Source organism: Pelobates fuscus, chromosome 4 (genome assembly GCF_036172605.1).
Source record: "Pelobates fuscus isolate aPelFus1 chromosome 4, aPelFus1.pri, whole genome shotgun sequence".
NCBI lineage: Eukaryota > Metazoa > Chordata > Amphibia > Anura > Pelobatidae > Pelobates > Pelobates fuscus.
Window position 1 is genome coordinate 388,944,435 of NC_086320.1, and position 25,185 is coordinate 388,969,619.

Sequence of the window (25,185 nt, forward strand, 5' to 3'; positions counted from 1 at the left end):
CTACCCTTTGACCTCGGCTTGTCTCTCGTTATTCTGTCTTCTGGTTCCCCTTACTCGGCTTGTTCCTGACTATTCTTTGTGTGCTTAGCCCGGCCACTCTAAGGTCCGGTACTGCACCTTTTCTGTGTGTATGTTAGCGTGTTTTGGTTCCCAGAATTGTGACAATACATAATTCAAACCCTATGTTCAACATATCCCTGGATAGCTTGGTTCTGAGCGCTCAATATATCCGAAAATCGCTCAGATCTCACGAATACAGTTGCATCGCCATGGGGCTAAAGTTTTCTCAACGACCGTTCGGCATAATTCAGCCCAGGATTAGTTCCATAATTTTTTTGTCATCAGGGTCGGTCTAGTTCGTGAGTATGAAAGTACCGAACAACGCTGCGTTCGTATGTTTATAAACGGATGAAAGTCTGGAGGTCCCAGGGGTGTTTGTGTAAAACAGTGACCAAAAACAGTTCCACGTGGTCGACAACATACCCCGCTGGGCGTTCGGCAGTTTAAGATGGCTGCTGCCACGTGTTCATTCGTATGAACGACGACCACCCAGCCGTTCTTCAATTAAGCTGCGGTTAACCGCAAACTGCTGCTTCTGGGAGGCTAATAAGCGGCACACTCCACATGCAAGGTGGTCTGTCGTTCAGCATTTTGTTTGGTGGTTTAGGGGTGAAAGAGGTTAACAAGGCTTAATGGGCCACACATGACTATTCCTGGGAGTCTTATAGTTTGTACGGTAGTTCGTCACATGAAACGATATGAGTTACTTCATGGGTTAGTTAGATGACAGTAACAACACGAACAACACGTGTAACAGATCCAAAGATAGTCTCACACCTAAATAGTTTATACTCTTCGCCTCCCAATCAAATTGAAATTCCTCCTTAAGTGTATCCACTCTAGGTCTAGTTAGGCTCTTTATCAGAATTTGTGTCTTTTTAATGTTGACTTTGTAACCAGAGAGTTTACCGAATTCCTTAATCAGGCGAAACACTACCGGGAGTGAACCGTCAGGGTCCGTGAGAGACAGGAGCACATCATCTGCATAGTGTGAAATCTTAATCTCAGATGTGTTCACAGTTATCCCCCTAATATCTGTATTCTGTGCAATGGCTATTGCCAAGGGTTCAATAGAAAGAATATAGAGTAATTGAGCTAATGGGCAGCCCTGCCGTGTCCCATTTCGTATTGGAAACCAATCAGGCTGGAACATAAAGCCTGAAACCCTGGCTTGCATGTCCCTATATAAGGCCACAGTATAACCTCTAAAGGGGCCCCTAATGCCAAAAGAGCCCAAGACCTCCATCCAACACGGTGTAAGGCCTTCTCGGCATCGAGGGTAACCAAAGCAAAGGGGGGCTGGTGCTGACCTGCATAATGACCCCTTTGAGCCTATCGGCCAAAATTCTAGAGTACACCTTAATGTCTAGGTTGATAGCTGAAATTGGCCTATAATTCGAAGATTATGCAGGATCTTTGTCTGGTTTAGAAATTGGCATAATAGAAGCCTGGAGCATCTCTGGTGCAATAATTTTATGTCTGGTGAACTCTATTAAAGTCCTCAACATAAAGGGAAAAATTATACCATATAAGCTTCTGGTGGAAAAACGATGTTAAACGATATTAAATACTCAGCTTATTATGAATACAGACCTGTTATGGGTTCCGTAGTGAGGGGATATGTTGGAGTAGATTGGATGGCTCCTTCAATAACTGAGCTATTATTGAATGTCCCAGGATTTCTCTCACTGGTGACCTGTGAAATGTATGATCCTGACATCGTGCTATCCACGTGGGGTTCTGTAAAATAGACATGTCACAAGTTAAAGCCAGCATAGATTATTCTTACTAATAATACCCAGTATTAATCCTTCCTGCTAATAATAAGAGCATTGTCAGGGTATTTATATCGGCAGACATTTTGTGCTATGATAGAAATTAAAATGTATATTGTCAGAATCACTCTGAACAGAGCAGACTTCATTTTGTTATTTTCAAGTTAACAAAAGACACAAGATTTCTATCCCTTCTGTAAAACTAACCACTTTGCCAGAAGCTAAGGAATGCTTAGTATATACAAACCTGTTGATAAGAAATGAGAACGGGGGATGGACAGACTGTCTAAATGCTAATGGAATATAATTAATTCTAAAACCAGACATTTATGACAGAGAAGATTAAATAATTAAATTTTACTTTCGATATTGTATAAGATTACCATTGTAAGAGAAAGGTGAAACTTAGTTTACGAACTGTCATATTAGAAATTACAGCAGGAATTGGAGACACATAGTCTGAAGAAAGCCTAAAAAAACTCTTTGAACTGACAGAAAACTTAAGTTATAGACAACCATAAAGATAAGGTAAATGACGTCAAAATAGCCACCAGGAAAAATTAACTCTTTCCTGGATAGGAATGTTTATTGGGACGAGACTGCCCTCTATAGACCAAATACTTAAATTGCTATCTGGAAGGTAACCACCCCTCCAGTTTTCTATTGGTCTATCACCTAGTGAATTTTCCCTTTAAAAAAGTTAAGACAAAGGGGAGAGAGGGAGATGCAAAGGAAGCAAAGAAGCAAAGAGGTGAGCAGTCGGGGGCAATGCAGAGAAATCCATGACAGATATCCACTCCATGGCACTCAGAATTTCTTACACACCATCACTCATCCATTCAGTTCCTGAGACTACCTCCTCATCAGATGAGAATGTCTACTCAACTGGTAATTATACTGGTTTCATTTAATTAATCTAATTTAATTAAAATGTTCTAATAGCATGATATATGACTGGATAAATCACGTTCAGATTTCGATATTTAGAAATCTTAGTTACTAAAGAATATATAATTAAGCATTCTATTCTGCAGATAGAAAGGAATAATTATATAAATTAATGTGACATATCACATGTTAGAATATTGTGATATTTATCCAGGTGTATTGATTTGCCCTAAAATAAGATAAAATATCTGTTTAGGCAAGTTAAAATTCTGCTTATAGAACATGGTAGATTACTCTTATTGGATGGTTCCAGGAAATGACTAATGAGCTGGTTTAAATGTTATTTTATTTAAAATTACATGAGAATAGATCTTAATTACCTAGGAGGTATAACCAGCATTGAAAGAGTTACTCTAACTGTCAGCTAAAGTTTTATGGCCTTAAGCTGCAGCTCTGTGTCTGTGTGTAAGTTTCACTTTCGTTTCTCTGTGAAGTATCGTCATAAATCTTCTCTTGGCAGCTAATGTTGTAGATTCTATACTGTCTTAGCCATTGGAATGTATTGCCATTTGTATTGCATACTCGTGTTATACTTAAAATTCATTGATTATTATCACGCATGTTACATATTATTATTATATAAATTGTCACAATAAATTGTATCTATTTTTATAACAAATTGTGATTTTATTTATATGGAATACATTTCACTTACACGATAACGATCTTTGGGATCTGAGAATTGAAATAGTGGGCAATTCTCAACTGTTTACTATTATTATCCCATAAATATCCCCACAGTATTAATCCTTCCTACTAACAATACCCAGTATTAATCCTTCTGTGACGGTACAATCCGTTACTCCGTCAAGCATTCCCTTCTTCCCATAAAATAAAATCAGCAAGTAATCCACAGAGTAATAAATCGCTGGTATCGCCGAATAATCCACACATGAGTCAAGGCTTAATGCTGGAACTAGACTTTACTGGAAGTAACAACAACAGGTATTCAAGCTACAGTTTTTTATGCCCTGCTCCCATGCAGGGGAGGGACACACACGTTATCTACAGTAGCCAATAAAACAGAGGTTACAGCCCACACAAAATCCTCCCCTCTGCCTGTGATTCAATTATCTTATACAATAGAAGATGCAATTATCACAGGCAGGAAAAATACAGTTTTTACAGCATATTCATAACTTCTAAAATATACATCACATTCACATAAAAAATTATATATTCACAATCAATCCATTTAGGGGAACAACATATAAAAAAATGGCATGAATCAGACCAGGGGTTCAGAAGTTAGTAAAGTATCTTTTGGGGCCTGGCTGGCAGCATGGCTATCTGGCCCAAACCGGTTTTACAGAGCCCTCTATCCTGGAGACAATGGGGAAAATAATCCAATTATATTCAGGGATAGAGGCAGACTCCATTGAGCACATGTTACCAGTAAAACACAAAAGGATACAAAAATACATAACTCCTATCATACTGAATTGAATTGGCCACATCTCCCAGGGTACATAGTCACAGGGCAAGAGGCAGGCAAGCAGTCCTCTCCAGGCACAAGTGGCGAAGGGCACTTCATCACAGTAATAAATCCATGAATAAAGTAGCAGGGAGGGAAAGTACCGAATGAATGGAGGGTGATTCTTCACAATTGCCCCCCTTTTACTCCCTGCTCCGGCAGACATGACTGGACCTTTCCGGGTCCAGTGGGGCTGATGGGACTGCCAGTCATTAGTCCCAGAATAAGTCTGTTTGGCGGGCCAGCCCACATACAGCATTCAAAGGGCCAGACCTCCCTGGGTCCATAATCCCAAGGCAAGAGGCCGGCGAGTAGTCCTCTCCAGGCGCGCAGGTCCCTGACCTTCCGTCTGTCAGTACCCCGGTTAGTCAGGCAGCCCACCCACGAATAAAAATTAGCAGAGTAGCCCCCCCACGACAAACGGTACTGGTCTGTAGGTTCCAGGTTGTAGTGGGATGGTGTAGTACCCACGGTCTCCCTGGTGCAGCTAGGCAGACAGCTGGGGTTACTTGGGGGGCAGAGGCCAGCAGTGGTCTGCCCTGATGCCAGCTCTTCCGCTGGGGTACCCCCTGGTAAGCCAGGCTCTGGACCAGGGGAAAGGGAGGGCAGAGGCAAACCACGTTCTGTCCAGATGCCAGCTCTGCTGCTGGGAGGGGGTCAGTGGGTATTGTAGGCTCATCCACTGCCCCTAGGACCCAGTTGGGATGTAGCTGGGGAGGGGAAGTTTTGCTTACCTCCTCCTCCTGGCATTCCTGCGGGGTTGGTTGGGGATGTGGACCGCCCGTCCTGCATCCCTGTAGGACTGGCACAGAGACCGCGGTCCCATCTGCGCCAGTGTAGTTGGAGTTGTTATCCCCCTCACCCAGCATCTCCTGCTGCGGTGGGAGAGGGGGCCCGGCTGGCCCCACTGGTTGCTGTAAGGTGGAGGGATCTGCCATCACCTCCTCCTGGAACTCAGGCCGCCGCTGGGAAGAGAGACCGGGTGTCTCCTCTCCCTGTGAGATGCACTGCCGCTGGGGATCTGGGCCGGGTACCCAGCATCCCTGTAGGGCCGGTGGAGAGACCTCGGTCCCATCTCCACCTGCCATCTGTGTGCATCCCCAGAACAAGTCCATGAGGTCTACTATCTCCGGTACCTCTGGCTGGTGGAGGAGAGGGAGGCCGGTTGCCTCCCCTCCCCAGGACGCTGGTTGCTGTAAGGTGAAGGGATCTGCCATCCTCTCCTCCTGGAACTCAGGCCGCCGCTGGGAAGAGAGACCGGGTGTCTCCTCTCCCTGTGATATGCACTGCCGCTGGGGATCTGGGCCTGGTACCCAGCATCCCTGTAGGGCCGGTGGAGAGACCTCGGTCCCATCTCCACCTGCTATCTGTGGGTCTCCCCAGGACCGCTCTATAAGGTCGCTCACCTCTGGGGCTGGTTGGACAGAAGGGGGTATGGTGTCCAGGTGACCCTCTGGGCTGAGGGACAGTGGTTGGGCGAAGTTGAACAGTTGATGGTAATCCTGTTCTAGCTCCCATTCGATGGTGATCAGGCGGGTGATATCTGGTTCCAGGTCAGTAGCATCAGGGAGCTCCAGTGCATCCAATCGCCATTCCCTGATGTCCCAATACCTGGACTCCTTGGTGCTGCCAAAGTCACTGTCCTCCTCCAATGCCTCCCATAACAGACCAGGGCCATCATAGTCACTGCCCTCTGGCCTCTCAGCCATCCAGGGGCACCTCTGGACTGAGAACCACCGTAGCGCCCGGTATGCCTCATCCAGCCACAGTTCTTTTCCGATCAACCTCTGCAGTTCCAGCACCCCCTAGCTTGGGGTAGACACCCCAGGAAGGGCATCCTCAGCGCCGCTTGTTTCTGACTGCGCTGTGCTTCACTTAGGAGATTTTCTCCCCATGAACCTCATGTCCGCTCCAAGGCCTCGTGCCAGAGATCTCGCCGTAACCCATCTCTCCAGGCCAGCTCTTCCTCGGCTGAAATAGGGCCACACTCCTGGGCCAAGGCATTTTGTAGCCTCCATAAGAACTCCTCCTCGTAGGTTGACGCTGCCCGGGGGCTAGCTTGCTCCATCCCTTTGAGTTCCTCCGAAGCCAGGGTTTCAGCTAGCTTAATTTGCAGCTCTATTTCCCTCTTTTGTTTTGCCTCTTTCGCTACAATGTTCATTACCTGTAGAACAATGTCAGCTGTTGGGTTCGGACCGAACCACGCTAATATCTCCCGAATCTCCCTGTTGGCTGGCAATTCATTCTCCCGAATCGCTGGTGTCTCCATCTCCTGAATGGTTGGTGTTGCTGCAACCAAGTTCTCCCGGTCTAGCTCCATTAACTCAGCCATAACGACCTGCTTGGTTTTGCTGCTAGCAATCCTTCCATGTTGCTGTGGATAGGGACGCTGCCCATAGCTAGCTCTATCCCTTGAGTTCCTCTGAAGCCAGGGTCGCTGCACGAGTGCTAGCGTTGCCCTCCATGCACTATACACTTAGTGCCTTCCTTGAATCCTCTGTGCAGGGGAAAAGAAAGGAAAATCCCGCCGCTTGCCACCAGTTGTGACGGTAGTAGTTTATATCACTGTCCAGTATTCCCTTTTTCCCCATAAAAGAATATTCCCAATCTCTGGTAACACAAAATAATCCACACATGAGCCAAAGCTTAATGCTGGAACTAGACTTTACTGGAAGTAACAACAACAGGTATTCAAGCTACAGTTTCTTTTATGCCCTGCTCCCATGCAGGGGAGGGACACACACGTTATCTACAGTAGCCAATAAAACAGAGGTTACAGCCCACACAAAATCCTCCCCTCTGCCTGTGATTCAATTATCTTATACAATAGAAGATGCAATTATCACAGGCAGGAAAAATACAGTTTTTACAGCATATTCATAACTTCTAAAATATACATCACATTCACATAAAAAATTATATATTCACAATCAATCCATTCAGGGGAACAACATATAAAAAAATGGCATGAATCAGACCAGGGGTTCAGAAGTTAGTAAAGTATCTTTTGGGGCCTGGCTGGCAGCATGGCTATCTGGCCCAAACCGGTTTTACAGAGCCCTCTATCCTGGAGACAATGGGGAAAATAATCCAATTATATCCAGGGATAGAGGCAGACTCCATTGAGCACATGTTACCAGTAAAACACAAAAGGATACAAAAATACATAACTCCTATCATACTGAATTTAACTTATTACACAAATTTCAACTGCAGGGAGAAGGCATAACTGAAGGCACACAGGTAAATACATACAAATCCTTCACACCTTCCTACTAATAATACCCAGTATTAATCCTTCCTGCTAATAATACCCATGTGACGAGACCAATCTCGCCACTGTGCATTGGAGGAGCCTGGTTGCCCGCCTGCTGCCTTTAGACAATGGCCCCATCTTGAAACGCTTGATTTTCCCCTGCAAAGACATGAAAGCTGGGTCATTCGGTGCTTGCCCTGTTTGAGCGGTGATACCCCAGATAGCTATGCAATGGAGCCCATTCGTATAATGAAAGACTATAGGAAAAACTTTGGCTCCATGGCAATTGAACTGTATGTGTGTGGTCTGAGCGCCATTCAGTAATAATGTGTGCTCAGACCTAAGCTATCTGGGGATATGTTGCATGTCTGTATTTTATGTAATAAATGTAACCTTGTGTATTTTATTGTATTTTGCTGTCTTTTTACTGCCATGTGCTTAATGGAGTTTTGCCTCTGTCCTTGGAGATAATTGGATTACTTCCCAATTATCTCCAGGATAGAAGACTATGTGGAACTGGTTTTGGGCAGAAAAGCCATGCTTCATTTGGTCACAAAGGACGTTGATCTAACTTTTGACCCACTGGACTAAATTGTATGCTTTTGACGTATGTTGGTATTTGGAGTATGCTGATTCTGAAAAATTTTATGTGAATGTGATGCATACTTTTAAAGTTGTGAATAATGTGGAAAAACTGTATTTCTCTGTCTGTGATAATTACATTACCCATTGTGTAAGGTAATTGTGTCACAGGCAGAGGGGAGGATTTTGTGTGGGAGTGTGTGTGTATTGTACGTGTTTATTGGTTGTTTTCCAAAACCCTGTGGGTGGTACTAATGTGTATATAAGAACAATAAACCCACAGCTCTGTCAGTTCACTGCTTGACCCTCAACACGGAGCTTTGTCTCGTTCTTGGGGGGATTTACTGTATGCTGTTAGAGACTGATTGCCAGGAGTGTAAGCCGCTTGGGTGCTTTTCCTGTTCAGCTGCTAGCAGCTATTTGTGAGGTTCCAGTTCGGGAGTTTGGAGTGCTACTTGGTATCCTGTTCGGGAGTTTGGGGTTCTGCAGTAGCTGTGCCTGTGTCTCTGGAAGGGGAAGATCTACTAAACGGCTTTTAACCCCCTTTTATGCCTGGGGGTGCCGTTACAATTGGTGGCAAGCGGCACGATCGTTCCCACAACCAGAAGGACAGCTACAGGAGACACCATTCCGAGGATTTACAAGTTGGGGGGCAACGCATGTCCCAGTACAGCGACCCTAAAAGCAACAGAATGGAACCAGCAGTGTTATACGAGGAGGAGGACCTGGATGGCCGGGATGCATTAAGGAAAGGCATCTGGCACCAGGCCCTGGATAATGTACAATACCAACGGGGTGAGAGTCTCCCCAGTGAAGAGCAGCGGTTGCAGAAGCAAGTGGCCCTGCGGATGCTCTTCCTGGGAGTGCAGCCCCTGGAGGAATGGGTGAAGGAACTAGAGCACCGGGTATGGCAGAAGCTATGGCTGGAGGATGCCTACCAGGCGCTCTGGTGGTATATGGCACAGTATATACCCTGGACAGCCGAGCATGACAAGCCAGAGGGAGAGGAGTTTGATGGTCCTGGCTTGTTATGGGAGTCCTTTGCAGAGCCTGACTTCGGGAGCCCTGCGCTGACCAGACCTCAGGACATTTTCTACGAGAGGGAGGCTAGGCATGACTGGGATGACCCCCATGAGGTAGAGCAAGACCTGGCTCACCTAGCAACCCTGGAGTGGGAACTGGAGCAGGACTACCGAGATCTCTTCCCACTCCATTGGGAAGGCTCAGCAGGACAGCAAGGTGACAGACCCAGATCGAGACCACTTCAGCTGGGAAGATATTGTAGAGCTTTACTGGGAGGAACCCCAGGCGGCAGGTGGAGATGGGACTGAGGTCTCTCCACTGGCCCTACAGGGATGCTGGGCGGTCAGCCCAGATCCCCAGCGGCAGATTGATTTGCAGGGAATAGAGAGCCCTGTCTCCTTTCCCCAGTGGCAGTGTGAAGTGCAGGGAGTGGAGAGCATCGTTTCCCCTCCCCAGTGGCAGTGTACCGGTCAGGGAGAGGAGAGCAGCGTTCTCCCTTCCCAGCGGCAGGGTGAGCTACAGGGATGCTGGGCGGTCGGCTCAGATCCCCAGCGGCAGTGTGATATGCAGGGAATTGGGAGCCCAGTCTCCATTCCCCAGCGGCAGTGTGATCTGCAGGGAATAGGGAGCCCATTCTCCATTCCCCAGCGGCAGAGTGTTTTATTAGGAATTGGGATCCTAGTCTCCATTCCCCAGCGGCAGGCTGAGTTACAGGGGGCAGAGACAGCTGGTCCTGCCCCCCACTGGCAGAGTGAATTGCAGGGTATTCGGAGCCCAGTCTCCATTCCCCAGCGGCAGAGCAATGTACAGGGAATTGGGGGCCCAGTCTCCATTCCCCAGCGGCAGAGCAATGTACAGGGAATTGGGAGCCCAGTCTCCATTCCCCAGCGGCAGGCTGAGCTACCGGGGGCAGAGACGGTCGGTCCTGTCCTGCAGCAACAGGGCTTTTTAGCCAAAGGGGAGACAGTCGGTCTCCCCCTCCAGCAGCAGAGCTGTGTATCCAAAGAGGAGACAGTTCGGGAGTTTGGAGTGCTACTTGGTATCCTGTTCGGGAGTTTGGGGTTCTGCAGTAGCTGTGCCTGTGTCTCTGGAAGGGGAAGATCTACTAAACAGCGGTTTAACCCCTTTATGCCTGGGGTGCCGTTACAATAAGATTTTTTCTAAAATGTTTAGCTCTACGTGACATTCTAACTGTGAATGTCATAATACTGTTTGCTTTTACTGCAATACAATACACATATTTGTATTCAGCGATGTCTCACATGTAAAACAGTACCCCCTATGTACAGGTTTTATGGTGTTTTGGGAAGTTACAGATGTAGCATGTTACAAATATAGCATGTTACATTTTTCAGTTTTTTCACATTGAAATTCGCCAGATTGGTTATGTTGCCTTTGAGACCAGGAATGAGTATTACCCCATGAGGGCATACCATTTGCAATAGTAGACAACCCAAGGTATTGCAAATGGAGTATGTCCTGTCTTTTTTACTAGCCACTTGGTCACAAACACTGGCCAAAGTTAATGTTAATATGTGAAAATGCAAAAAACTATTTTGAACGCCAATTTTGGCCAGTGTTTGTGACTAAGTGGCTACTAAAAATGACTGAACATACCCCATTTGCAATACCTTGGGTTGTCTACTATTGCAAAAGGTATGCCATCATGGGGGTAATTTTCATTCCTGGTCTCAAAGACAACATAACCAATCTGGCGAATTTTAATGTGAAAAAACTGAAACGCAAGCCTTATATTTGACTCTGTGACTTTTGAAAACACCATAAAACCTGTACATGAGGGGTGCTGTTATACTCGGGAGACTTCGCTGAACACAAATATTAGTGTTTCAAAAAAGTAAAATGTATCACAACAATTATATCATCAGTGTAAGTGCCATTTGTGTGTGAAAAATGCAAAAAAATTCACTTTCACTGACGATATCGTCGTTGTAATACATTTTACTGTTTTGAAACACTAATATTTGTATCCAGCAAAGTCTTCCAAGTAAAAAATTCCCCTCCATGTACAGGTTGTATGGTGTCTGTGACAGAACCCTCTGTCTTGGAACTATGCTCTATTCCGTTGCCTTTGTTTAATCTTTCGGTTAATTGCCTGTCCATACCCTCCGTTCACTTATTTCACAAACTACCGAATAAACTGCCGAACGATTGACCACCTGGGAGCTGGAGTGTGCCATCAATTGACCTCCCAGGAGCTGCGGTTAACCGCAGCTTATTTGGTAAACGTTGGGAGGTCGCTGTTCGTGTAACTACCACGGCGGCCATTTTAAAGTCCCGAAAGGCTAGCGGTTTTCGGCACCCAAACTATGGAACTGAAAACGGACACTATTTTGCACGAACACCACTGAAACCGCCGACCTCCCTTCTCCGCCATCCAGCACACGAATGTCGGTCCGTTCGGTTCTTTCCGGCACGAATAGACGCAGTTGCCAAGTCACATTTTTTTTAGAAAAATCAGGATATTTTTTTAGACCCACAAATTGATTTTATTATAGAAGGGATACAGTGGATTTTAACAAATAATAATTTTTGGTTCGGTGAACAATTTGTTCTACAAATTTGTGGGTCGGCTGTGGGGATGAGGTTCACACCCAGCTATGCAATTCTGTTTATGGCACTGTGGAAACATATATTTATTCATAGTGATCATAGGTGGGCTGTCAACCTTGCGGTCTATCGCGGTTACATAGATGACATTTTTTATATGGAAAGGAGATGAGCCATCATTAGCTACTTTTTTAACTTATTTGAATTGTAATGACTGGGGTATCACACTGACCAGTAATTTCAGCAAAATGTCAGTGGACTTTCTGGACCTTAATATTTACGTAGATGGCAATGCACTGAAAACCTTCACTTTCTTTGAGAAGGTTGACGTCAACAGCTACATGGGGAGAAGAGTTGCCACTTATCTCCATGGCTGCTGAATGCGCCTAAAGCACAATTATTGCAAATTAAACATAACTGCAGAGATGATAACATTTCAGGAACAGGCGGATAGAGTAATAAATGATTTTAAAGAAAAAGGATACCAGGATAATCTATTAGAGGCAGCTTATGATGAGGTAAAGGGTACAGATAGGAGTGCATTAATACAATATAAAGAAAAAATTAAAGACACAGACTATCAACACTTACATTTTATTAGTGATTTTAACTGCAAAAATAAAGAAAACTATTAACAAATATTAGCAGATCTTAAAGAACGATACCATCTTAAACAGCATACTCCTGAGAAACCCACTAAAACATATAGGGGTGCGCAAAATCTACAGAGCAATTTAGTTCCCAACCATATACCACCTAAGACGATTAAAAATAGAGTTTTTTTTTAATGAATCCAATGGATTTTATGGCTGAGGCTTATGTGGTGCCTGTAGGAACTCAAATAGCAAAAAATGAATAATAAAAGAATTTAATCACCCACAAGAGAATAAGAACATTTTTAAAATTAAACAAATGATCACATGTTACTCCATCAAAGAAAAGACTTTTCCATTTTTACATATCCAGTTGAGGAAACTGACAGAGCGAAACGCGTCCTGGGAACTTGGAGATTACTTGTCTTCATGGAATTGGACTTTTTTAATGCCTAGTAAAGTGTTTTTATAATGTTATATATTTTTATGTAAATAAAGTATTTACCGTATATACTCGAGTATAAGCCGAGGCCCCTAATTTTATCCCAAAAAACTGGGAAAACTTATTGACTCGAGTATAAGACTAGGGTGGGAAATGCAGCAGCTACTGGTAAATTTCTAAATAAAATTAGATCCTAAAAAAAATATATTAATTGAATATTTATTTACAGTGTGTGTATAATGAATGCAGTGTGTGCGTATGTGTGTGTGTATGAGTGCAGCGTGTGTGTATGAGTGCAGCGTGTGTGTATGAGTGCAGTGTGTGTGTGTATGAGTGCAGTGTGTGTGTGCATGAATGCAGTGTGTGTGTGCATGAATGCAGTGTGTGTGTGTATGAATGCAGTGTGTGAATGCAGTGTGTGCAGGGCCGGTGCAAGGATATTTGCCGCCGTAGGCAAAAACAATTTTGCCGCCCCCTCCCCCCCCATATGTCCTGACTTCCCCTCCTCCTCCCTCAGTGGTCCTTACCTCCCCACCCCCGTGTTCCTTCACCCCCCCCCCCAGTGGTCCTGACTCTCCCCTCCCATAGTGGTCCTTATCCCACCCCCTCCCTCTCATAGTGGTCCTTATCCCCCTTCTCCCTCCCATAGTGTTCCTTATCCCCCCCATCCCTCCCATAGTGGTCCATATACCCCCCCCTCCCTCCCATAGTGGTCCTTATCCCACCCCCTCCCTCCCATAGTGGTCCTTATCCCACCCCCTCCCTCCCATAGTGGTCCATATACCCCCTCCCTCCCATAGTGGTCCTTATCCCCCCCCTCCCTCCCATAGTGGTCCTTATACCCCCCTCCCTCCCATAGTGGTCCTTAACCCACCCCCACCCTCCCATAGTGGTCCTTATACCCCCTCCCTCCCATAGTGGTCCTTATACCCCCCTCCCTCCCATAGTGGTCCTTAACCCACCCCCACCCTCCCATAGTGGTCCTTATACCCCCCTCCCTCCCATAGTGGTCCTTATACCCCCCCCCTCCCATAGTGGTCCTTATACCCCTTTTTTTTGTTATTATTATTTTTTTATTATTATTATTATTTTTTTATTATTTCTTCTTATTTTTTTTATTTTTTTTTTTCGTCCCCCCTCCCTGCTTGATATATGGCAGGGAGGGGGGCTCTCCTTCCCTGGTGGTCCAGTGGCAGTTCAGTGGGGGGGAGAGGGGGGCTGGCAGAGCTGTAACTTACCTGTTCTGCAGCTCCTGTCAGCTCTCTCCTCCTCTGCGCCGTCCGTTCTGCTCTTCTGTCAGCTTACACTGTAAGTCTCACGAGAGCCGCGGCTCTCGCGAGATTTACACTGGGAGCTGACCGAGGTGCTGACCGGACGGCGCAGAGGAGGAGAGAGCTGACAGGAGCTGCAGGAAAGGTAAGTTACAGCTCTGCCAGCCCCCTCTCCCCCCAGTCTGTATTATGGCAATGCAAATTGCCATAATACAGACCTTGACTCGAGTATAAGCCGAGTTGGGGTTTTTCAGCCCAAAAAATGGGCTGAAAAACTCGGCTTATACTCGAGTATACACGGTATTTATATTTTTTAACACTACTGGCATTGTTCCTGCTACTTTTATTTGCACAAAGAAGGATTGTGGTCCTTAACCACATACACTCCTGATCAGAGCCGATTTGGATGGCTCTGGGTTTGTAAGTACCCCTTTTGCTTTACCCTTTTTTAGATTTTATATCTAAGGTACTGCACCATATACCTCTCCTGATTTTAGAGACCAAGGAAGAGGAAGAACTCCCACCAAAAGAAGGGATTAGGATCGCCTTTACGGATCCTACAAGCGATTTTATTGAGCTATATCTATTAGCTCTTAAAAGTGTGAGTGGGAAATTTACTTCATTCTATACTAATCTATTTATATCACAGGATACACTATTTTTGTCTTTATTTGTGTTTTATTTCAAGGTATTATATGTCACATATGGACTTTTGTGTATGAAATTAAGGTATTATCCTATTGTTTAAAATATACAGCGCTTCACCTTGTATCCACTATTTCACTATTGTTTAAAGATAAGAATTTGGTGTTGAAGCAGCTTATTCACTTATATCACATCCACTAAATTAGCGCTAGTACTACCCCCTTTTTCTACAAAGTAATTTATATGATTACTTGTCCTTATGGTCTAGCATATACAGGTAAAACCACGAGGGAACCTCTGCATTAGAATCCAGAACATGTGAGGAACATTGGAAATGGGTTTGAGAAACAAGTGTTTCCCTACATTCTAAGCTTCAACAATACAGTGATCCTCAACATGTGCAATTTTTGGGTATTCAAAAAATAACTATGAATTGGAGAGGAGGGACCTGATTTAAAAAAATGGTCAAGTGGAGATGCAATGGATTTTTAATTTAAACACTATGAAATGTCATATTTTGTAATTTATTTTTAAAGCAATATATTTATATATTTTAGTACATGTTTTTAGTACATATTTTAGTAGTATATTCCTTAGTATCAAATGAATTGTTGAAACTACTATTTAATTCCATATGAGGATATCCATTCCCATAAAATCCCTATATTTTAATATCTGGCTAATTATTTTTTAACTAGTTTTAAATTATAGAATGAGCACAATATATTATCACGTCCTGTTCCGTTCTGTGGAGATGTCTGGCCTTGGCTTCTGGTATCCAGTACTCTTTTTAAAATTCTTGTTTAGTTTTTCTTGCTTTTTCTGGTTTTCTATTCTATGTCTGGTTTTCTTTATGTTGGGTTCCTGGGTTCATTCCTTTATTCCGTTCCTGGAATTCCCAGTCTCCTTACATAGTTACATTGTGTGACGAAAACAACCTCGCCACTGGGTTTTGGAGGGGACTACTGGCGAGCCTTTTACCCTGTGACTACGGCCCCTTTAATTTATTAAGGACATTTACTACATATACTTGGAAAAAAAGGTTATATCCATTCTTCGTATAATACCCAGTATCAATCCCTCATATTATTAATACTCTGTATCTATTCTTCTTACTATAATCACCCAGTACTAATTCTTCTTGGTAATAATACTCTATATCCATTCTTCATATCATACCCAGTATCAATCCCTCATATTATTAATACTCTGTATCTATTCTTCTTACTATAAACACCCAGTACTAATCCTTCTTGGTAATAATACTCTATATCCATTCTTCATATCATACCCAGTATCAATCCCTCATATTATTGATTCTCTGTATCTATTCTTCTTACTATAATCACCCAGTACTAATCCTTCTTGGTAATAATACTCTATATCCATTCTTCGTATCATACCCAGTATCAATCCCTCATATTATTAATACTCTGTATCTATTCTTCTTACTATAAACACCCAGTACTAATCCTTCTTGGTAATAATACTCTATATCCATTCTTCATATCATACCCAGTATCAATCCCTTATATTATTAATACTCTGTACCTATTCTTCTTCCTCTAAACACCCAGTACTAATCCTTCTTGGTAATAATACTCTATATCCATTCTTCATATCATACCCAGTATCAATACATCATATTATTAATACTCTGTATCTATTCTTCTTACTATAAACACCCAGTACTAATCCTTCTTGGTAATAATACTCTATATCCATTCTTCATATCATACCCAGTATCAATCCCTCATATTATTAATACTCTGTATCTATTCTTCTTACTGTAATCACCCAGTACTAATCCTTCTTGGTAATAACACTCTATATCCATTCTTCGTATCATACCCAGTATCAATCCCTCATATTATTAATTCTCTGTATCTATTCTTCTTACTATAAACACCCAGTACTAATCCTTCTTGGTAATAATACTCTATATCCATTCTTCATATCATACCCAGTATCAATCCCTCATATTATTAATACTCTGTATCCATTCTTCTTACTAAAAACACCCAGTACTAATCCTTATTGGTAATAATACTCTATATCCATTCTTCATATCATACCCAGTATCAATCCCTCATATTATTAATACTCTGTATCTATTCTTCTTACTATAAACACCCAGTACTAATCCTTCTTGGTAATAATACTCTATATCCATTCTTCATATCATACACAGTATCAATCCCTCATATTATTAATACTCTGTATCCATTCTTCTTAATATAAACACCCAGTACTAATCCTTCTTGGTAATAATACTCTATATCCATTCTTCATATCATACCCAGTATCAATCCCTCATATTATTAATACTCTGTATCTATTCTTCTTCCTATAAACACCCAGTACTAATCCTTCTTGGTAATAATACTCTATATCCATTCTTCGTATCATACCCAGTATCAATACATCATATTATTAATACTCTGTATCTATTCTTCTTACTATAAACACCCAGTACTAATCCTTCTTGGTAATAATACTCTATATCCATTCTTCATATCATACCCAGTATCAATCCCTCATATTATTAATACTCTGTATCCATTCTTCTTACTAAAAACACCCAGTACTAATCCTTATTGGTAATAATACTCTATATCCATTCTTCATATCATACCCAGTATCAATACCTCATATTATTAATACTCTGTATCTATTCTTCTTACTATAAACACCCAGTACTAATCCTTCTTGGTAATAATACTCTATATCCATTCTTCATATCATACCCAGTATCAATCCCTCATATTATTAATACTCTGTATCCATTCTTCTTACTAAAAACACCCAGTACTAATCCTTCTTGGTAATAATACTCTATATCCATTCTTCATATCATACCCAGTATCAATCCCTCATATTATTAATACTCTGTATCTATTCTTCTTACTATAATCACCCAGTACTAATCCTTATTGGTAATAATACTCTATATCCATTCTTCATATCATACCCAGTATCAATCCCTCATATTATTAATACTCTGTATCTATTCTTCTTACTATAAACACCCAGTACTAATCCTTCTTGGTAATAATACTCTATATCCATTCTTCATATCATACCCAGTATCAATCCCTCATATTATTAATACTCTGTATCTATTCTTCTTCCTATAAACACCCAGTACTAATCCTTCTTGGTAATAATACTCTATATCCATTCTTCATATCATACCCAGTATCAATACATCATATTATTAATACTCTGTATCTATTCTTCTTACTATGAACACCCAGTACTAATCCTTCTTGGTAATAATACTCTATATCCATTCTTCATATCATACCCAGTATCAATCCCTCATATTATTAATACTCTGTATCCATTCTTCTTACTAAAAACACCCAGTACTAATCCTTATTGGTAAAAATACTCTATATCCATTCTTCATATCATACCCAGTATCAATCCCTCATATTATTAATACTTTGTATCTATTCTTCTTACTAAAAACACCCAGTACTAATCCTTATTGGTAATAATACTCTATATCCATTCTTCATATCATACCCAGTATCAATACATCATATTATTAATACTCTGTACCTATTCTTCTTACTATAAACACCCAGTACTAATCCTTCTTGGTAATAATACTCTATATCCATTCTTCATATCATACCCAGTATCAATACCTCATATTATTAATACTCTGTATCTATTCTTCTTACTATAATCACCCAGTACTAATCCTTATTGGTAATAATACTCTATATCCATTCTTCGTATCATACCCAGTATCAATCCCTCATATTATTAATACTCTGTATCTATTCTTCTTACTAAAAACACCCAGTACTAATCCTTATTGGTAATAATACTCTATATCCATTCTTCATATCATACCCAGTATCAATCCCTCATATTATTAATACTCTGTATCTATTCTTCTTACTATAATCACCCAGTACTAATCCTTCTTGGTAATAATACTCTATATCCATTCTTCGTATCATACCCAGTATCAATCCCTCATATTATTAATTCTCTGTATCTATTCTTCTTACTATAAACACCCAGTACTAATCCTTCTTGGTAATAATACTCTATATCCATTCTTCATATCATACCCAGTATCAATCCCTCATATTATTAATTCTCTGTATCTATTCTTCTTACTATAAACACCCAGTACTAATCCTTCTTGGCAATAATACTCTATATCCATTCTTCGTATCATACCCAGTATCAATCCCTCATATTATTAATACTCTGTATCTATTCTTCTTACTATAAACACCCAGTACTAATCATTCTTGATAATAATACTCTATATCCATTCTTCATATCATACCCAGTATCAATACCTCATATTATTAATACTCTGTATCTATTCTTCTTACTATAAACACCCAGTACTAATCCTTCTTGGTAATAATACTCTATATCCATTCTTCATATCATACCCAGTATCAATCCCTCATATTAATACTCTGTATCTATTCTTCTTACTATAATCACCCAGTACTAATCCTTCTTGGTAATAATACTCTATATCCATTCTTCGTATCATACCCAGTATCAATCCCTCATATTATTAATTCTCTGTATCTATTCTTCTTACTATAAACACCCAGTACTAATCCTTCTTGGTAATAATACTATATATCCAATCTTCATATCATACCCAGTATCAATCCCTCATATTATTAATACTCTGTATCTATTCTTCTTACTATAAACACCCAGTACTAATCCTTCTTGGTAATAATACTCTATATCCATTCTTCATATCATACCCAGTATCAATACCTCATATTATTAATACTCTGTATCTAGTCTTCTTACTATAAACACCCAGTACTAATCCTTCTTGGTAATAATACTCTATATCCATTCTTCATATCATACCCAGTATCAATCCCTCATATTATTAATACTCTGTATCTATTCTTCTTACTATAAACACCCAGTACTAATCCTTCTTGGTAATAATACTCTATATCCATTCTTCATATCATACCCAGTATCAATCCCTCATATTATTAATACTCTGTATCTATTCTTCTTACTATAAACACCCAGTACTAATCCTTCTTGGTAATAATACTCTATATCCATTCTTCATATCATACCCAGTATCAATCCCTCATATTATTAATACTCTGTATCCGTTCTTCTTACTATAAACACCCAGTACTAATCCTTCTTGGTAATAATACTCTATATCCATTCTTCATATCATACCCAGTATCAATCCATCATATTATTAATACTCTGTATCTATTCTTCTTACTATAAACACCCAGTACTAATCCTTCTTGGTAATAATACTCTATATCCATTCTTCATATCATACCCAGTATCAATCCCTCATATTATTAATACTCTGTACCCATTCTTCTTACTATAAACACCCAGTACTAATCCTTCTTGGTAATAATACTCTATATCCATTCTTCATATCATACCCAGTATCAATCCCTCATATTATTAATACTCTGTATCTATTCTTCTTACTATAAACACCCAGTACTAATCCTTATTGGTAATAATACTCTATATCCATTCTTCATATCATACCCAGTATCAATCCCTCATATTATTAATACTCTGTATCTATTCTTCTTACTATAATCACCCAGTACTAATCCTTCTTGGTAATAATACTCTATATCCATTCTTCGTATCATACCCAGTATCAATCCCTCATATTATTAATTATCTGTATCTATTCTTCTTACTATAAACACCCAGTACTAATCCTTCTTGGTAATAATACTCTATATCCATTCTTCATATCATACCCAGTATCAATCCCTAATATTATTAATACTCTGTATCTATTCTTCTTACTATAAACACCCAGTACTAATCCTTCTTGGTAATAATACTCTATATCCATTCTTCATATCATACCCAGTATCAATCCCTCATATTATTAATACTCTGTATCCATTCTTCTTACTATAAACACCCAGTACTAATCCTTCTTGGTAATAATACTCTATATCCATTCTTCATATCATACCCAGTATCAATCCATCATATTATTAATACTCGGTATCTATTCTTCTTACTATAATCACCCAGTACTAATCCTTCTTGGTAATAATACTCTATATCCATTCTTCGTATCATACCCAGTATCAATCCCTCATATTATTAATACTCTGTATCTATTCTTCTTACTATAAACACCCAGTACTAATCCTTCTTGGTAATAATACTCTATATCCATTCTTCATATCATACCCAGTATCAATCCCTCATATTATTAATACTCTGTATCCATTCTTCTTACTATAAACACCCAGTACTAATCCTTCTTGGTAATAATACTCTATATCCATTCTTCATATCATACCCAGTATCAATCCCTCATATTATTAATACTCTGTATCTATTCTTCTTACTATAAACACCCAGTACTAATCCTTCTTGGTAATAATACTCTATATACATTCTTCATGTCATACCCAGTATCAATCCCTCATATTATTAATACTCTGTATCTATTCTTCTTACTACAAACACCCAGTACTAATCCTTATTGGTAATAATACTCTATATCCATTCTTCATATCATACCCAGTATCAATCCCTCATATTATTAATACTCTGTATCTTTTCTTCTTACTATAATCACCCAGTACTAATCCTTCTTGGTAATAATACTCTATATCCATTCTTCGTATCATACCCAGCATCAATCCCTCATATTATTAATACTCTGTATCTAGTCTTCTTACTATAAACACCCAGTACTAATCCTTCTTGGTAATAATACTCTATATCCATTCTTCATATCATACCCAGTATCAATCCCTCATATTATTAATACTCTGTATCTATTCTTCTTACAATAAACACCCAGTACTAATCCTTCTGGGTAATAATACTCTATATCCATTCTTCTTACTATAAACACCCAGTACGAATCCTTCTTGGTAATAATACTCTATATCCATTCTTCATATCATACCCAGTATCAATCCCTCATATTATTAATACTCTGTATCTATTCTTCTTCCTATAAACACCCACTACTAATCGTCCTTGGTAATAATACTCTATATCCATTCTTCATATCATACCCAGTATCAATACCTCATATCATTAATACTCTGTATCTATTCTTCTTACTATAAACACCCAGTACGAATCCTTCTTGGTAATAATACTCTATATCCATTCTTAATATCATACCCAGTATCAATCCCTCATCTTATTAATACTCTGTATCTATTCTTCTTCCTATAAACACCCAGTACTAATCCTTCTTGGTAATAATACTCTATATCCATTCTTCATATCATACCCAGTATCAATACATCATATTATTAATACTCTGTATCTATTCTTCTTACTATGAACACCCAGTACTAATCCTTCTTGGTAATAATACTCCATATCCATTCTTCATATCATACCCAGTATCAATCCCTCATATTATTAATACTCTGTATCCATTCTTCTTACTATAAACACCCAGTACTAATCCTTCTTGGTAATAATACTCTATATCCATTCTTCATATCATACCCAGTATCAATCCCTCATATTATTAATACTCTGTATCTATTCTTCTTACTATAAACACCCAGTACTAATCCTTCTTGGTAATAATACTCTATATCCATTCTTCATATCATACCCAGTATCAATCCCTCATATTATTAATACTCTGTATCTATTCTTCTTACTGTAATCACCCAGTACTAATCCTTCTTGGTAATAATACTCTATATCCATTCTTCGTATCATACCCAGTATCAATCCCTCATATTATTAATACTCTGTACCTATTCTTCTTCCTCTAAACACCCAGTACTAATCCTTCTTGGTAATAATACTCTATATCCATTCTTCATATCATACCCAGTATCAATACATCATATTATTAATACTCTGTATCTATTCTTCTTACTATAAACACCCAGTACTAATCCTTCTTGGTAATAATACTCTATATCCATTCTTCATATCATACCCAGTATCAATCCCTCATATTATTAATACTCTGTATCTATTCTTCTTCCTATAAACACCCACTACTAATCGTCCTTGGTAATAATACTCTATATCCATTCTTCATATCATACCCAGTATCAATACCTCATATCATTAATACTCTGTATCTATTCTTCTTACTATAAACACCCAGTACGAATCCTTCTTGGTAATAATACTCTATATCCATTCTTAATATCATACCCAGTATCAATCCCTCATATTATTAATACTCTGTATCTATTCTTCTTCCTATAAACACCCAGTACTAATCCTTCTTGGTAATAATACTCTATATCCATTCTTCATATCATACCCAGTATCAATACATCATATTATTAATACTCTGTATCTATTCTTCTTACTATGAACACCCAGTACTAATCCTTCTTGGTAATAATACTCCATATCCATTCTTCATATCATACCCAGTATCAATCCCTCATATTATTAATACTCTGTATCCATTCTTCTTACTATAAACACCCAGTACTAATCCTTCTTGGTAATAATACTCTATATCCATTCTTCATATCATACCCAGTATCAATCCCTCATATTATTAATACTCTGTATCTATTCTTCTTACTATAAACACCCAGTACTAATCCTTCTTGGTAATAATACTCTATATCCATTCTTCGTATCATACCCAGTATCAATCCCTCATATTATTAATTCTCTGTATCTATTCTTCTTACTATAAACACCCAGTACTAATCCTTCTTGGTAATAATACTCTATATCCATTCTTCATATCATACCCAGTATCAATCCCTAATATTATTAATACTCTGTATCTATTCTTCTTACTATAAACACCCAGTACTAATCCTTCTTGGTAATAATACTCTATATCCATTCTTCATATCATACCCAGTATCAATCCCTCATATTATTAATACTCTGTATCCATTCTTCTTACTATAAACACCCAGTACTAATCCTTCTTGGTAATAATACTCTATATCCATTCTTCATATCATACCCAGTATCAATCCATCATATTATTAATACTCTGTATCTATTCTTCTTAATATAATCACCCAGTACTAATTCTTCTTGGTAATAATACTCTATATCCATTCTTCGTATCATACCCAGTATCAATCCCTCATATTATTAATTCTCTGTATCTATTCTTCTTACTATAAACACCCAGTACTAATCCTTCTTGGTAATAATAGTATATATCCATTCTTCATATCATACCCAGTATCAATCCCTCATATTATTAATACTCTGTATCTATTCTTCTTACTATAATCACCCAGTACTAATCCTTATTGGTAATAATACTCTATATCCATTCTTCGTATCATACCCAGTATCAATCCCTCATATTATTAATTCTCTGTATCTATTCTTCTTACTATAAACACCCAGTACTAATCCTTCTTGGTAATAATACTCTATATCCATTCTTCATATCATACCCAGTAACAATCCCTCATATTATTAATACTCTGTATCTATTCTTCTTACTATAAACACCCAGTACTAATCCTTCTTGGTAATAATACTCTATATCCATTCTTCATATCATACCCAGTATCAATCCCTCATATTATTAATACTCTGTATCTATTCTTCTTCCTATAAACACCCAGTACTAATCCTTCTTGGTAATAATACTCTATATCCATTCTTCGTATCATACCCAGTATCAATACATCATATTATTAATACTCTGTATCTATTCTTCTTACTATAAACACCCAGTACTAATCCTTCTTGGTAATAATACTCTATATCCATTCTTCATATCATACCCAGTATCAATCCCTCATATTATTAATACTCTGTATCCATTCTTCTTACTAAAAACACCCAGTACTAATCCTTATTGGTAATAATACTCTATATCCATTCTTCATATCATACCCAGTATCAATCCCTCATATTATTAATACTCTGTATCTATTCTTCTTACTATAAACACCCAGTACTAATCCTTCTTGGTAATAATACTCTATATCCATTCTTCGTATCATACCCAGTATCAATCCCTCATATTATTAATACTCTGTATCTATTCTTCTTACTATAAACACCCAGTACTAATCATTCTTGGTAATAATACTCTATATCCATTCTTCATATCATACCCAGTATCAATACCTCATATTATTAATACTCTGTATCTATTCTTCTTACTATAAACACCCAGTACTAATCCTTCTTGGCAATAATACTCTATAACCATTCTTCATATCATACCCAGTATCAATCCCTCATATTAATACTCTGTATCTATTCTTCTTACTATAATCACCCAGTACTAATCCTTCTTGGTAATAATACTCTATATCCATTCTTCGTATCATACCCAGTATCAATCCCTCATATTATTAATTCTCTCAATCTATTCTTCTTACTATAAACACCCAGTACTAATCCTTCTTGGTAATAATACTATATATCCAATCTTCATATCATACCCAGTATCAATCCCTCATATTATTAATACTCTGTATCTATTCTTCTTACTATAAACACCCAGTACTAATCCTTCTTGGTAATAATACTCTATATCCATTCTTCATATCATACCCAGTATCAATACATCATATT

The 25,185-nt window shown here is 39.3% G+C and overlaps 1 protein-coding gene across 4 annotated transcripts in view; it reads right to left on the reverse strand.

The window, feature by feature from the left end:
- The window catches only part of LOC134609276 (protein HEG-like), a 385,710-nt gene that overhangs the window by 316,591 nt on the left and 43,934 nt on the right, over positions 1-25,185 (reverse strand). For 3 of the 4 annotated variants that reach the window (XM_063452928.1, XM_063452927.1, XM_063452929.1), the window contains one exon: positions 1,654-1,800. The exons of the other annotated variant lie outside the window; for it this stretch is intronic. In XM_063452928.1, the coding sequence (XP_063308998.1) occupies positions 1,654-1,800 (147 nt within the window). The remainder of the gene's footprint in view (positions 1-1,653; positions 1,801-25,185) is intronic. 4 annotated transcript variants of the gene reach the window in all.